General features: G+C 34.6%; 1 protein-coding gene across 1 annotated transcript in view; it reads right to left on the minus strand.

Moving 5' to 3' along the window:
- Positions 1-14,648, minus strand: part of Epc2 (enhancer of polycomb 2) — a 148,469-nt gene that overhangs the window by 76,691 nt on the left and 57,130 nt on the right. Inside the window, exon 2 of the mRNA XM_004869992.4 lies at positions 9,035-9,194. Within this exon, the coding sequence (XP_004870049.1) occupies positions 9,035-9,194 (160 nt within the window). The remainder of the gene's footprint in view (positions 1-9,034; positions 9,195-14,648) is intronic.

Raw genomic sequence — 14,648 nt, forward strand, 5'->3', positions numbered from 1 at the left:
AAACATTTTTCAAAGTCCGTAAAACTGTACAACAAAATGCAAACATTAATTATGGACTTTAGTTATTAATAAGGCATTATTATTATAACAAATGTACCAACAAATAAAAGATATTAATTTTAGGAAAAAGTGTGCAAGTGCACACATGAGCATGCATATGGGAACTCTCTAGACTAGCTGCATGTCTATTTGTAAATCTAAAATTATTATTATTATTATTTTTTGGTACTGGGGATCGAACTTGGGACCTTGTACTTGAGAGGCAGGCGGTGGCATCACTGAGTTAAATCCCTGGCCCAAGTCTACTAACTTTTGAAAAGCCTAAAATCTTACTTACGTTGAAATTCATTTTACTAATGCAAATTACTAATAAGTTTACAAATATACAAATTCATATTTTGCTAATGTAACAAAACCACAAATAATCTGAATCTAAAACTCCTTGATAATTAAGACAGAAGCAAAAATTTTCAGTTAAAATCTTCAATCTGTAACTGGCTTTGTTATAGATTCCTACTAAATACTGAAGGATATGAAACTAATTTCTTATAATATTTTATAGCTTTAAAAATTATTATAACTATTTAGTTACCTGAAAAATACTTAGCTTTTTTAGTATCCTAATAGTTAAAAAGCAAAATCCATAAACACATATACTTACACGCATATACAAAATATAATACATATTTGGGGTTTTTTGTTTGAGACAGGGTCTAGCTATGTAGTCCAGGCTGGCCTTGAACTCACTATGTATCCCAGGCTATCTTTGAACTCTCTGTGATCCTCCTGCCTCAGCCTCCTGTGGCACTATACCCTAGCCATAACGTATATTTGTAATAAAGGGAAGAAAACACTACTTTTTTTTTTGGTGGTGGTGCCAGGGATCGAACTCAGATCCTTGTGCTTGCACAGCAGGTGCCGAAACCACTGAGATAAATCTCCAGCAAGAAAATACTACTTTTATCTGTGTTGGCTATCTTTGTAAGATGGGTTAATTTTTTTCTGCAATTAATATTTTGCTTTTCATTATAATCAGAGTATAAAAATCCCCCCCCCAAAAAAAGCCAAACTACCCTACTTTCTTAGCTTCTATTTGAGAAACAAAGGAGACTCTTAAGTCAGTAATAAGAAATAACTATTTTTGAACAAAGTTTAGTCTGAGTGGGGCAGGATAAGAGGCTTTAGTCAACTCCATGAAAGGGAGGGAACTGTATTCCTACAACTTTCATTATTTTATTGACAAGAATATTGTCAGTGAGAAAACAATTATTTAATCACTTAAGTGTTATCTTTGAGTAATTTAAAAAGCACCATCAGGATAAAGGCTTTTAATTCTCTCATCCTTTGCAGCAGTCCTATTGTCCATTTTAGCCTCCTCTGAAACCCTAAGAGGTACAGTAACCATAATTTAAACAAATGAATAAAGCCCACTTGACCAAGGTCCAACAGAGTCTATTTCATTTCATTCAAAGCAAACTATGTCCTTTGCCAAGTGTAGTGCTTATCTGAAGATTTAGAGATCACTAACTGCACACAGCCCTTTCCCAACCTAAGCCTCTTCTATTAGGATTCTGTGATTATTGTGGATGACAGTAAGAGGTACCTGGAGCAACCCTAAAAGCACTAGCAGCTATGTTCTATCTCTGCTTGGTTAGTTCCTAAAGCCCAAACATTCTGGTTAAGCCTCCGTGTGTGTATGTGCGTGTGCTGGAACTCAAGCAATTTATGGCTCTATACTGTTTTCCCACTGGCTTTCCCTCCAGTTATCTTTGAGTTACAAAACCTAAAAGGCTCTTTTACAAGTTGAACTTGGTTTTTCCCACAAGGCAAAATTCACCTCCTTTTAATAGAGCTGCTCACTTTTCTATGAAAATAAGTAAAATGTGAAGTGCTTGTTTTTATTATCTTCATGGTTTCCTTTTCTTCAAATATTTCCCTCTACCTGGCACCTCTCCTTTTACCCATGCAGAGTGCTCTTCTAGTCATTAAATCCCTGGCAGACCAAAAGAGAAAGAGTATTTCTTAAGAGTTGTGTGCATCTGACTCTTCTATCAACAGGCAACCTATTCCTTGCCCTGCAATTTATCCAACCATTTATAAGACAGTCCTTTATTCCCCCCCACACTGTTGAGTCTATTTCCAAACCCTTTTGAACAGTAATAAATACCTATGATTAATGTGTATCAGCATTTGTAACTTATAATGATGAACCATGACTGAGAAGCAGTATAATATGGTTAAACAGGCACACCATGAAGCCAGATCGTGTGGATTCTAATTCTGATTCTTGTACTTGTTTAGTTGCATTATCTTCTGCTCTTCATGTAATCTTCAATTTAAAATGGGGATTAAAAATATTAGCTGTCTCAGCCTGTAATCCCAGCACTGTGAGAGGCTGGATGATCATAAATTCAAGCACAGCCCAGGCAACTTAGTGAGACCTTGTCTCTGAAAAATTTTAAAATGAATTGGGGATACAGCTGGATGTGAAGATCCTGGATTCAATGTCCAGTTACGTGGGGGCAAAATACCTTGTAACATTCCTTTGAGGAACTGGCCTAGTATACAAAACACAAACAGCCCATGTACAGAGAGGTCAGTAAATGTCAGCTATTTCACTGATTTTTACCCATAACTATGGAAGGAAAACTTTAGTCTTCTAAAATTTTCAAGGAAATAAGCATACAAGAGAACATTTTTATAGGCAGGCAACCTATGGAATATTATTGAGAAAACATGGGAAGGCAAATTTCCTTTAGTCTTCTGTGGAAGACAAGATGCTGAAAGATGAAGACTCTCAGGGCAGTGTGGCATGACTGGGTAATCTTCATGAAGATGCAGCTGCTAGGTGAATATGCTCAAGTCTATATCTGGTAATGCCTACTAGCACACGCAGCTGTGCTGAGTTTATATTACAATTTCTTCGGAGGGATCACAGGCAGGTTCTCTGTGCTTCCACACCATGAAACATGCACTGCGTGACCAATCCCGCTTGCCTATTATACTTCAACTAAAATATGTGCTGTGATCCATCAAATATACTTCTTACCACTGTGCCTTTACTTTCTCCATTATTTCTTTAACCATGGTCTTTAATCTTATATGCTGTATTTTATTCAGTCACTGCAAATCCTCTCCCTTTTTTTCTTTTTCTTTGTGGAACACCAGACATAGAAAAATGCACACAGATCAAAGGGGCAGTCTTCTTGAACTCCAGACTTTTCTTTCATCTCTCTCCCCTGACTACTAAATGATTATTTTGCATTTCCCTAAAATGCTATGTACTATCTTCTGAGTTTCGGGGCCCATTTTCCTTCCTGAATTAGCTGCCACCCAGATACTGTTCTATCAGCTCTGTCCAAGTATAGGATTTGGTGACAGGTTCTGTGCAATCTGAGAAGAAAAGAAGATCCCTAGAACTAGTTTGTGTGAATGTAGGTTATTCCCAGGGTCTGGCCTTGCTCACTGCCCTCATAGTCGACATTTTTACAAGAAAATGATGTCCCTGGAATGCATCCTTCTCACCAAGAAGTGTTACTGTACAAATAATACACACTCATAATTTGTATTGGATTTTTTGGACTTCATATCTTGGGAGCAGACACAAACGATGCAAATTTGAGTAAGCTCCTTTTGCTTCTTGATAGATAACAAGGAGTTATCCCATCTATCCTTGTTCTCCTGAACTGTCCTTTCAGTCCAGCAGGTGAGGTGGTCTACTAATCTGTTTGCAAGTGTATGGCAGTGAAAAGGGGGAAATGGAACTTTCATTTCAAATCAAGAAAGGGGAGTCCTGCTTCCAAGAACCATTTAAGTGGTTTCAAAACAGGACACAAATTAGCTTTATGAAATAATACCTCAATTCCTTCTTGTTCCAAATTCTGATAATGTCAACTGTAAAACATTAAATAAAAGGGGCAATGGGAGATTAAATAATTTACTGAAAGTAAACAAAGTCCTTTTTCCGTAAGGAAAAAAATGTGAGTCTTGAATTTAATGACGTTACTTAACTTCAAAAACAACAAAAGAATGGTAATACAGTGGACTCTTGAGTTACAACCAGTCTGACATATGAGCAAGTTGGGTTCTGACCAGAATTTTAGTTTTAACTTATGACCAAAGTCTTGAGTTATGTATGATCTGAACGCTGGGCATTTGTCCTTCCAGATAGTCTCAGATACAGATTTAACCCTTAAAGAATTCTGGACGATATCCTTTCCTGTTTGGGATTAACTGAGAAAACCTGGGCCAATGTCTCTCTAAGGACACTGAGATTTACCTGTACACAATAGAGAGACTCTGAAGGCTGTGTAGAGGAGCTTAAGCCTTCAATTGACCAACTTGAGTTATAATCAGCTCTTGGGAACAAAATGAGTTTGTAAGTCAAGGATCCACTGTGTTGGGGCTGAAGTATCCAAAATAAATGTGTATAAACTAAGTAAAACAGAGTTAGCATTTTCTGCAAGCAATATACAAATGACCCCTATGTAAAATCAGCTTAAATGAGAAAGAGTATCTGGGACATTAGAGACTATATACCTTCCAGATGCATCCATGTGTTGTTAAAAATATGAGTTTAAGTTACCCAACGTGTTGTGATTAAGCTCCCCAGAATATCAATAGTGACTCTAGAAAAGTGGTACTTAAAGGGACAAGATGAAATAAAATATTTATTTTACATGTATACCAGACTGGAGTCATTCTACTCACAACTCTTTTGCTCTACAATGACACTGTTGATGAATAAGAGAACTCACCTTTTAATTTCTAACTTGGATGTCACACGGCAGGTCTCTAAATCTGACTATATGAACTAATTTGTGTGTAATTTTAAACCCCCATAAGACTGGTGTTTCAAAATGCCATGATGTGTATTTTTTTTTTATTCATTAGGTTTATTGGTATATTTTGGGTATACAACATGATAACATTCATCACTGGGTGCTTGTACCTGTACATGATGTATCTTGGTTCTTATTTTTTCCCCATTCCCCTGCCCTCCCTTCAACCCCTCCACCCCTCCCTATTTACAAAAACTTTGTTTCCATTTTTTTCCTTTTCTCATATTTTTTCCTTTCCCTTCTTTCCTTTCCCCTACTCCTCCGACTTGCCCTTCCCCTTTGGACCTTTTCTTCCTATTTCTATGACACACTTTGGTCCTCACGTGATGTGTACGTTTTATGTTCAGTCATCAACTCATTAATTTACTTACTCAGTAAATATTTAATTGCATATGTAATCACATGCCAAGCACTATACTAAGCAGTGATGTTCAAAGATTTTTAAAAGTCTCAGCTTTCAATGAGCTTTATATCTTAGTGAGGCAACAGAAGGCAAACAATCACAATGGAAGGTAGGGAGTGCCACAATGAGGTGTACACATGACACAGAAAGCCTTGAGGCAAGTGGTGCTAAGAATTCTGAAAAGAGTCAAGAAAAGGTTCCTAAAGGTAATCCTGGAGGTAAGTTCTACTTTACCAAGTGGGAAGTAAAGGACTATGTGAAGGAATGAGAAAATAAGGAATCAGTCAAAGAGTCACAGAGAGCTTATTATTACTGTAACAAAGTATGAAGGGTCAGAGAAATTAGAAAAAGAAAATGTATATTAACATACCATTGAGTCTATACTGGGTAATAAAATATGTACCAAAGTGAATGAGACAGAGTGGCTATTACTGAGTAACTTAAATGTAGAGGAGTGAAAAGACCCTTAAACAGTTCATTTCACTAAGGTTGGGGTCACAGTGGAAGAACACACAGGGCAACATGGTTGGAGAGGCACAAAGGAGGGAAGGCCTTCCATACTATAAAAAGATGCTACAACTTTACCCTGTCAGCAATAGAGGACTGTTGAAAAATTCTAACACGCGTAGTTGTAATAGTGGCCAATCAGATGACGGACTAGAAGATATCAAAACTAAGGAGTCTTCTGCAAAGCCCAGGCAAACAATAACATAAGCCTAAACAAAGCCACCATACTGTGGCAACTTCATAATTTTTTTTCTTAGCCAGGCAAATTTGGATTCTTTCAAATCTTTCATTAAAAGAAGAAAGGGAAAAATCTGGAGTGATATTTTCTAAAATTCCTTATATTTAAGGGCTGGGCAAAAATGTTTAAAACTTTTTTTGAAAAACTTTCATTTAAAAAAATTCAATAAAAATATGAGTTTAAAATAGTCTAATAAATAAGCCTATTAAGTCTAATAATTAGCATGTAAATAAATAAATTGTAAGCTATCAATTTGATGAAAATTTATATATACACTTAAAGTGACCTACTATAAAAACCTGAGAAACTTGAAATGGAAAAAAGCAGAATTAAAAACTTCATGTATAAGCCAGACATGGTGGCACACGCCTGTAATCTCAGCACGTGGGAGGCTGAGGCAGGAGGATCACCTTTATTTCGAGGCCAGCCTAGACTACATAGTGAGTTCAAGGCCAGCCTCAACTACATAGAGTAAGACCCTATCTCACAAACCAAAACCAAACCAAACAAAAAAATGGTATACGTACAGTATGACATTATATAATATAATATGCAGTATATGTGTACAAAGTAAAAAAAAAATTATATACTTAAAATATAAAAAATGAAAGTTAAAGTATTTTTCTATTATTTTTATTCCATTTTACAATAAATGAGTAACAGGATAAAAATGAGTAACAAGATAAAAATGAAATGGCCTGACCCAGATGAGCTACAGACAATTTTTTGTTCTTAGGAAATGCTTTTTACAAATGGTCCTGCTATCTAGCTCTACTATTATTAAAGTACAAAACCACTAATACTTTGGCTTAGGAGAAATTCTTAAAATCCCCATTCTGAGCAGCCATTTCCTTCCTAGCTGATACAAAGGTAAAGGCAAATTTCAAAAGCTAAATGGACGCAAAGTCAAAAAGCAAAGAGGAAACATCACATAAATAACTCGCATGTGTGTTTTTCTTGAATGCTTCAGAGAAAAGTCTCCAGAAAATGGTTCTACAACAAAATGGGTTTTTTTTTAAGGCCATTTAAAAGCAATTTAGTCTGTCAATAAACATACCATTTAATTAAGGATCTATAAATCAAACCTTTTACTCTGAAGATACAAGAGAAAATAAAATTGTCCCTGCTCTGGAGCTTGCAGTCTAAAAGAAAGAATGGTTACAAATCATCACAATAAATTGTGATGGATATTCTAATAGTTATGTATAAGATACTGTGATAAGCAAAGAAGAGGTAGAATGAAGTCACAGTAAGCTTCATAAGGGAGTCAGTCTAAAATGAGTTATAGAAAGCGAAAGACTTGAACAATACATGCAAAAAAGTGTGAAATGTGCAACAAGGTGAATATGGGTAATTTTCAGTAGTACCTATGGCAGAGCAAGGTGAAGGGCAACAGAAAATGAGGTTAAAGGGAAACAAATCATAAAGAACTGTACAGTCATACCAGAAAGTCTGAATATTATTTAATTATATCAAATCTAATCTGCCATCAATAACAAGATGAATACATGTACTCATAAAAAACAAAAAAAAGCTTTATCTTGAGTCTTCATATTAACAAGTTTAATAAGAGATATATCCTCAGTGCAAGATAAAGAAAAAAACCAGCCTTATAGAAAAAAAAAAATCAAAGGACTCTGCACTTCTCAACTTGCCCAAGGGCAGGAGAAGGAAGAAAAACAAAACAAAATCTTGCCCCGAGAACTGAACTTTGAGAGCAGGTCTGCAGCCTGAATTAAAGCTAACAATGTGTTTCAAAAAATAAGTGTAACAGACTTTCAAGCGTTCTGAAGTTGGTAGCATCCCCAAATACCTGGTAGAAAAAAATCCAAATTCTCATTAGAAGAACAAGGCTTCATGAACAATAGCAATTTAAGATACAATCTAATTTCAAAGATGAACAATGAAAAATGTGCATGTTAGAATCAATGAAAACAATCAATTTAACAACAATATTAAATCTGGTGATATTTCAAATTTACCTGGGACACTTTTTAAAATATGCATCGCTAGTCTGAACATTCAGGGATTCTCATTCAGTTAAGTACATCAGGTATATCTGAAGTAGAGCACTGGAATCTTTTTTAACAAGTTATCCAGCAATTTTTTTTTAATCTGATAAAATATCAAGACACTAGTATGTGTGCAGAATCAGCTGAAAACTCCTACTGTAGAATAAAGAACAATAGGATTTTAATCAAGAGCACAATTTGATCAGCCTGACAATTTAGGAAGACCACTATGGCGCAGAGAGACCTCTTGGAGAACATAATAAGGAGAAAGTAAAGACAGAAGATAGAGGGTAGTAAATACTATAGTTAGGAGATTACTGAGATAGTTTTAAGACTAGAGATGGTAATCATTTCAATAGTAACACTGGGAAGAAATTAAGAGAATGAAGGACGCAGAATTAGAATTTTATAAAAACTAGATAAAAGTCAGGGCTGGGGATTTAGCTCAGTGGCACCACATCTATCTTGCAAGTGCAAGGTCCTGAGTTTGATCCCTGGTACTGCAAACAAAACAAAACAAAACAAAAACAAAACCAAAAACAAAAACAAAAACACCCCTAGATGAAAGTAGAAGTATAGGATCTAATTCTGAAAAATTTCAGAAGATTAGTCCTTAACTCCTGAGCCACTCCTGGTCAGTAACTGGCCACTGGAGCTTTTAAAAAATCTACTTTGGTGCCTGCTGCGCAAGAGCAAGGACCCGAGTTCAATCCCCGGTAACCAAAAAAAAAACAAAAACAAAATAAAAAATCTACTTTGGATATGCCAACCCATTACCTTTTAGCTATATAATAAAGTTTAAGTGTCAGTATAAAATCCTGTATTGCATAAAATCAAATGTTCCTTCCAACTGCTAATAAAACTCAAAATGATCTCTAAATTCACATGTAAGCATAGATGGATTTTAACATTTAATATTTCTATTAGTTAGTGTGTACAAACAGAAAAATTAAAATCTGTGGGCCAAAGAAAAGATTTTCACTGGTTGATAAATTTAAATTACAAATAGAAAACAATTAATTAACAAACTTACGCTGAATATGAATGAACTGTTTGGGCTGTTTAAATTCTCCTTTGTACAAGCGATTGTAATAGTTGACGTTGCTTTCTGCCTCAGGAACAGGAATGACCATGCTCTCTTTTTTTTCTCTAAACACTTGCTGTGCTGAAATGGCTCGCTGTAAATGATGTTCCTGGAAAATGTAAAGCAGGCAACATAAGGTGTTTTGGTAATATAAATTCAATGCATAATTCCATTTAAAAGTTACTTTATGAAATAACTGCAGGAATCAATTATAATTAGTTCCTTCACTCAATTACAGGCAATTTCTTTGATGCAGTCCGACAGAAAATATTCTCACAACTTTCTCTTAATACCTGTTTCATACTGATCACATAACCTTAGACTAGACTGTTGCATTTTAGTAAGTGGAATTTTTAAAAGATAAAACATGAACATAGTTATAAACTAGAATTTACATTTTCAGTTATAAGGAAATTGACTCTTGTTTGCTAATTTGAGGTGTTTGCCACCTCAAGAAAAACATGCAAATCACAGGAAACTTGTATTACAGATTTTAAGTAACTTCTGTACTGTACTTATATACTTGAAACTTTAATAGTACAAAATTCTGAAAGATAAAATTATGTTTGACAAATTGTGTTACAAATCAGAGCAGGTACTATTTTAAAATTAAGTTTAAACAAAAAGTTTCTATAAAATACATCCAGGTTCTAATCACTTCATCACTTCCACAACTTACTTCAAGAGTCTCCTAAATGTTTTCCCTACTTCCTCCTTTGCCCCACCATGGCTCATACCCAATAAAGCAGCTTTCTGCTTTGGAAGGTAAATCAGGTCATTGTCACTCCCCAAAAGATCCCCATGATAGTAAGCTTCACAAGGGAGTCAGGGCTAAAATGAGCTCTCACATCTTTTACCTCTCTCCTATCCTGTCCTTTATCACACTGCTTTTCCTTGAGGTTCCCAAATATTGTACTTTGCTTTTGAAATACCTTAAAGTCTCATCTATCACAGGCCTTCCACATCTTCCTTACCTTAAAAGCACTCCTGGTTCAACAGTCCTTCCCTGGTTTATTTTTATCCATACCACTCAGTTAACACCTGACATACTGAAGATTTCATTTATTTACTGTCCACCTTCTGCTAACCATCGAGTAAGCTCCAAGAAGGTAACAATTTTTGTTCATTTTAAATTTTATATCTCCAGTGCCTAATATTGCTTGCTACATATTAGATTAATGAACAAATGAAATTTTCACTGGATTTGTACTATATATCAAGCCATGCAAAACACATACAGAAATCAAGGTAAAAGGATGTTTAGTGATTTGTTCAAGGTCACACAGTCCTAAGTAAGTATGGACCCAGGCTATTCCTCTCCACCTCCCTATCAATCATCTATCAAAAATCAAAATTCTTAATTCCATCATATTGCACTAATATAATTTTTGAAGTTCTGCAGTTAGCTATGTGAACTTCATTCAAGTCATTAGGATATGGAAAAAAAATATTCAAAAAGTATCAGTGCACCGATCTGAGAAAAGTTTTCATGTACTAAGGTGTACTAATAAAGTTAAACGAAATGTCCATTATATACAAAAACATATTAGATCAAAAGAACTTTAAAAAGGAAGTTAAGATTGAGGATGATATCAAATAATGATGACAAAAGAATTAATTTCATGATATTCTTAAAAATTTATTCTTAAAAAGCAGAGGACATAAAAATAAGTGAAGGAATAGAAACAAAATTTGAAGAAGTGGGAAAACAAGGTTCTTATGCTATAAGCAAATGAACAGTAAGCCTCACAAGTGGCATAAGTTTCCTCAGATCCAATCAAGTCATACTTGCTTCCTCCAAAATAATCATAGTCAGCATCTCTTTGACATTTTGCTAGACTAATTTAAATCTGGAAAGTACAAATGTATTCAAGAAAAATGTTTTCATCTGCTGCCTGCCTCAAAAGCACAAGGTCCCGAGTTCGATCCCCAGTACCAAAAAAAAAAAAAGTTCTCAAATGTAAATGGAAAAGCAGAAGTCCAAGAATATCTAAGTAACTTTTAAAAAGAAGCATAAAATGTAGCACAAGAGGGAAGGACTGGCCTCCCATTAATTACAAATATTGACAAAGCCACAGAAATAAAAACCCTATTACAAGAACAAAAAAAAAGTTTACATTTATGTATGTAACCATATAACAATTACTAGTGTATAACAAACACTTTAAAAATCTTAATTTTTTAATCCTCATAAAAAAAATCATTCTCATTATCTAGATAAGGAAACTGAAAAATGAGTCGGAACAGTTAATTTGCCCAAGATCACTTTGCTAGTAAATAGCAGAGCTAGGTGTACAGCTCTTAATCACTATGCTAATCTCATATAAATCAATGTAACAAGAAAGCGCCAAACAGACCTATGCACAGATAAACACTTAAAATACAGATAGCACCACAGATTTAATGGGCAATAACCAAACTGCTCAAGATACAAAGAAAATGCCCACTTTATCCCCACATTAGGGAGGCCCCCCAGATAGATTATGTATGTAAATGTGTAAGTCAAAATCATAAAGTTAACAGAAGCAAACAAAGAAAAATTTCTTTCTGGTATAGGAATAGTAATTCCTAAGTATAAATGATAAGGGGGAAAAGATTTATTACACCTAAATTAAAGATTTCTGAACCAGGTATGGTGGTACACACCTGTAAACTCAGCCTCTTAGGAGGCTGAGGCAGGAGGATCACAAGTCAGAGGCCATCCTGGAAAACTTAAGACTACAAATTCAAGGCCAGCTGAGAAACTCAGTGACAGTCTGTCTCAAAACAAACAAAAGGTGGGGATGTAGCCTAGTGGTGCAGTGTTTGCATAGCATGTGCAAAACCCTAAATTTAATCCCCAGTAGCTAAAAAATAAAAAAATATTCTCAATGAAGGGTAACATAAATAATTAATAAACATCATAAAGCTGAAGTTATTTTTAATGCTAAAATCTCTAAGTGATTAATATCTAGAATATGTAAGAAATTCCTACAAATCAACAAGAAAAGACACAGGCCCAAATAAAACTGGTAAGGGATATAAACAGGCAATTCACACGTGAGAAAACCCTAAAGGCTAACAAGCACTCCAATTCATTAGTGATCAAAGAAATGCAAATTAAACAGATACCTGGCCCCAAAAATGGCAAATTAGGGTAATTCCACATGTTAACAAGAATGTAAAGATACAAATTCCTGCGTGTATGATGTCTGTGGAAACAAAAGCTGTTGCTACCATTCTAGAGAGCAATGGCAATACTTATAATCCAACTAATTAATCTAATACTCTACCCAATTAATCCAATTAATCTTTCCATACTCTACAACATGCCATATCCTGTCTAGAATATATAACCCCAAGAACATCTCAGGAAGGTCTATAAGTAAACACATACACTGAAACAGTATCTGCAGTGGAGGGTAGTTTGAGGCAGTGTGGATATCTATGACTGGAAGGATGTAGAAGTCAAAAATGTGATAAGATGTTCACCATGAATACTATATAGCAGCTGTTATCAATAGTCCAGATGTTCATTTAATATGGCAGATCTTAAAAAGCAGTGTTGAGTGAAGAAAACTCCTTAGAGTCAGAAGGATAATTTATATTAAAAAAGAAAAAAGAAAAACAAAAGAACTAGAAAAAAAAAAAAGAAAAAAATAAACGCACAGCAAACAGTACAAATTTCTCCAGAAGAGATATACTGAACACTGATACACTGAAAAGGGCAAGAAGGAGAAAAAGAATGGGGAAAAGGGATGGAACAGAATAAATAGAACTGGAACTTGCAATTTCCTCTAAAATCCAGGCTGGGTGGGATTACAGTGTCAGATAGAACAAGATTGGCCATACCTTAGAGGATTCATTGTACCATATCCTTTAGGGGATTCATTATATTCTTTTCTCTGCTTTTGTGAACTTAATAATTGCCACAATAAAAATTAAAATATACTGCAAGAGAAGGGGAGAAGAGTGGCTCTTGATAAAGATCAATGATAACATACCATAATTGGAAGCATATGAATAATTCAACTTTCTGCAAGTGACTTTCCTCCTTAAAACAATAAAAGCACCTCTATCTGATAGCACAATTACTACAGAACTTTCAAAACACAGTTTTAAGATTGAATAAAGATTATTTATTAATATACTCAATGCATTCCAATAATCATAGACTTTAAAAACTGAGACCCTATCTCAAACAGCAACAACCTCATCAGTCAGTGAAGATAAACACAGTGAATACTGATAATAATTGTATAAACATAAAATGACAAGCTAGGCAGTGACCTTAACAGGTCATTTAATCACATGTTTTTCAAACTGTAGATTACTATCCATTAATATATCACAATTTTTAAACAAAAGAATAAACAAAAAATTAGAAGGTTTTGAATGTAGAAAGGAAAAAGTTTTATGAACACTTCAGTCATATGTATGTGCAATATATTATCTTTTGTTGTCATAGTCAAAGCTTTTAAAGAACACTAATATATTCAAACTATTCAGTTGATGTGTTCTGATAAGGTTTTCGTCTGCAACAAAATTAAACATGAATAGCCTGGAAGAGATTTGTAAACTATTAAATAATAGTAAAATGAATTTCTATTTCTTCTACCTGTCACTCTCTACAACTTCCTAAACAATCAATCACCCACTTCTAGATAAAAAGACCTTTAGATTCAAGTTTAAGATGTCACTTGACAATGAAACTTGACCATCCTGTCTTTTTTTTAAAAACTCCTTTTATCAGTTCTCAGATTCATTTATCTCTCCAATGTAAGGCAACTGTCAGATTTGTAGGTTTATATTGGTTTTCATAATTATGTAACTGATGCCTTCTTATTCTCCTGGACTGTGGACAAGAATTTTGTCTATTTTGCATCCACCACTTGTCCCCAATACCTGGCACACAGCAAGCTCATTGTTTCTACATCGTACTGGAGCAAGGGAAGGCAGACTGCCTACCATCTATAAGAGAAAGTCTTTTTTTTTTTTTTTGAGCTTGACAAACATGTCTCCTCTCAAAAAGTCCAACCTACCATCCTAGAACCACACCTTTCCCAAGCATCCTCCTCTAGCATTACAACAAAATTCTTGATAATATTCAATCATAGCTAATTTTTATGCCTTCTGTCCCTTATAAATCTTGGTCCTCTTCCGAATACAACTTCTATTTCCTATTCCTGAGTTCATGAACATCTTCAACCTGTTCAACCTCATGAAAAGCTCCAGCTCCTCAACTTTTCCATTATCTCCATTATTAGAATCCTTCGCTACCCTTATTCTTTATCTAGGTCTAGAATTAGGGTTGATATGACTCATCTTCCCCCTAAGGCCTTCAATTCTTGTCAATTTCACTCTATGGTTATGGTGATCAGTTTGATTCAACAAGTACTTTGAATCTTTAAGCTCCATTTAAAATTTATAAATACTGTAAACATTTATTAACCCCCAAAAGAAATAAATGTTTGGCCTTGAGATACAGAAATACACTAGAGTAAAACAAAGAATGGTTGACTATACTGTAAAGTATAAATTTAAAAAATTATCAGTAGTCTTTCTTTTTCAACACATTTTGAAG

Source organism: Heterocephalus glaber, unplaced genomic scaffold (assembly GCF_053883595.1).
Source record: "Heterocephalus glaber isolate CG9 unplaced genomic scaffold, H.glaber_assembly_v1.0 deba00001097, whole genome shotgun sequence".
Lineage (NCBI taxonomy): Eukaryota > Metazoa > Chordata > Mammalia > Rodentia > Bathyergidae > Heterocephalus > Heterocephalus glaber.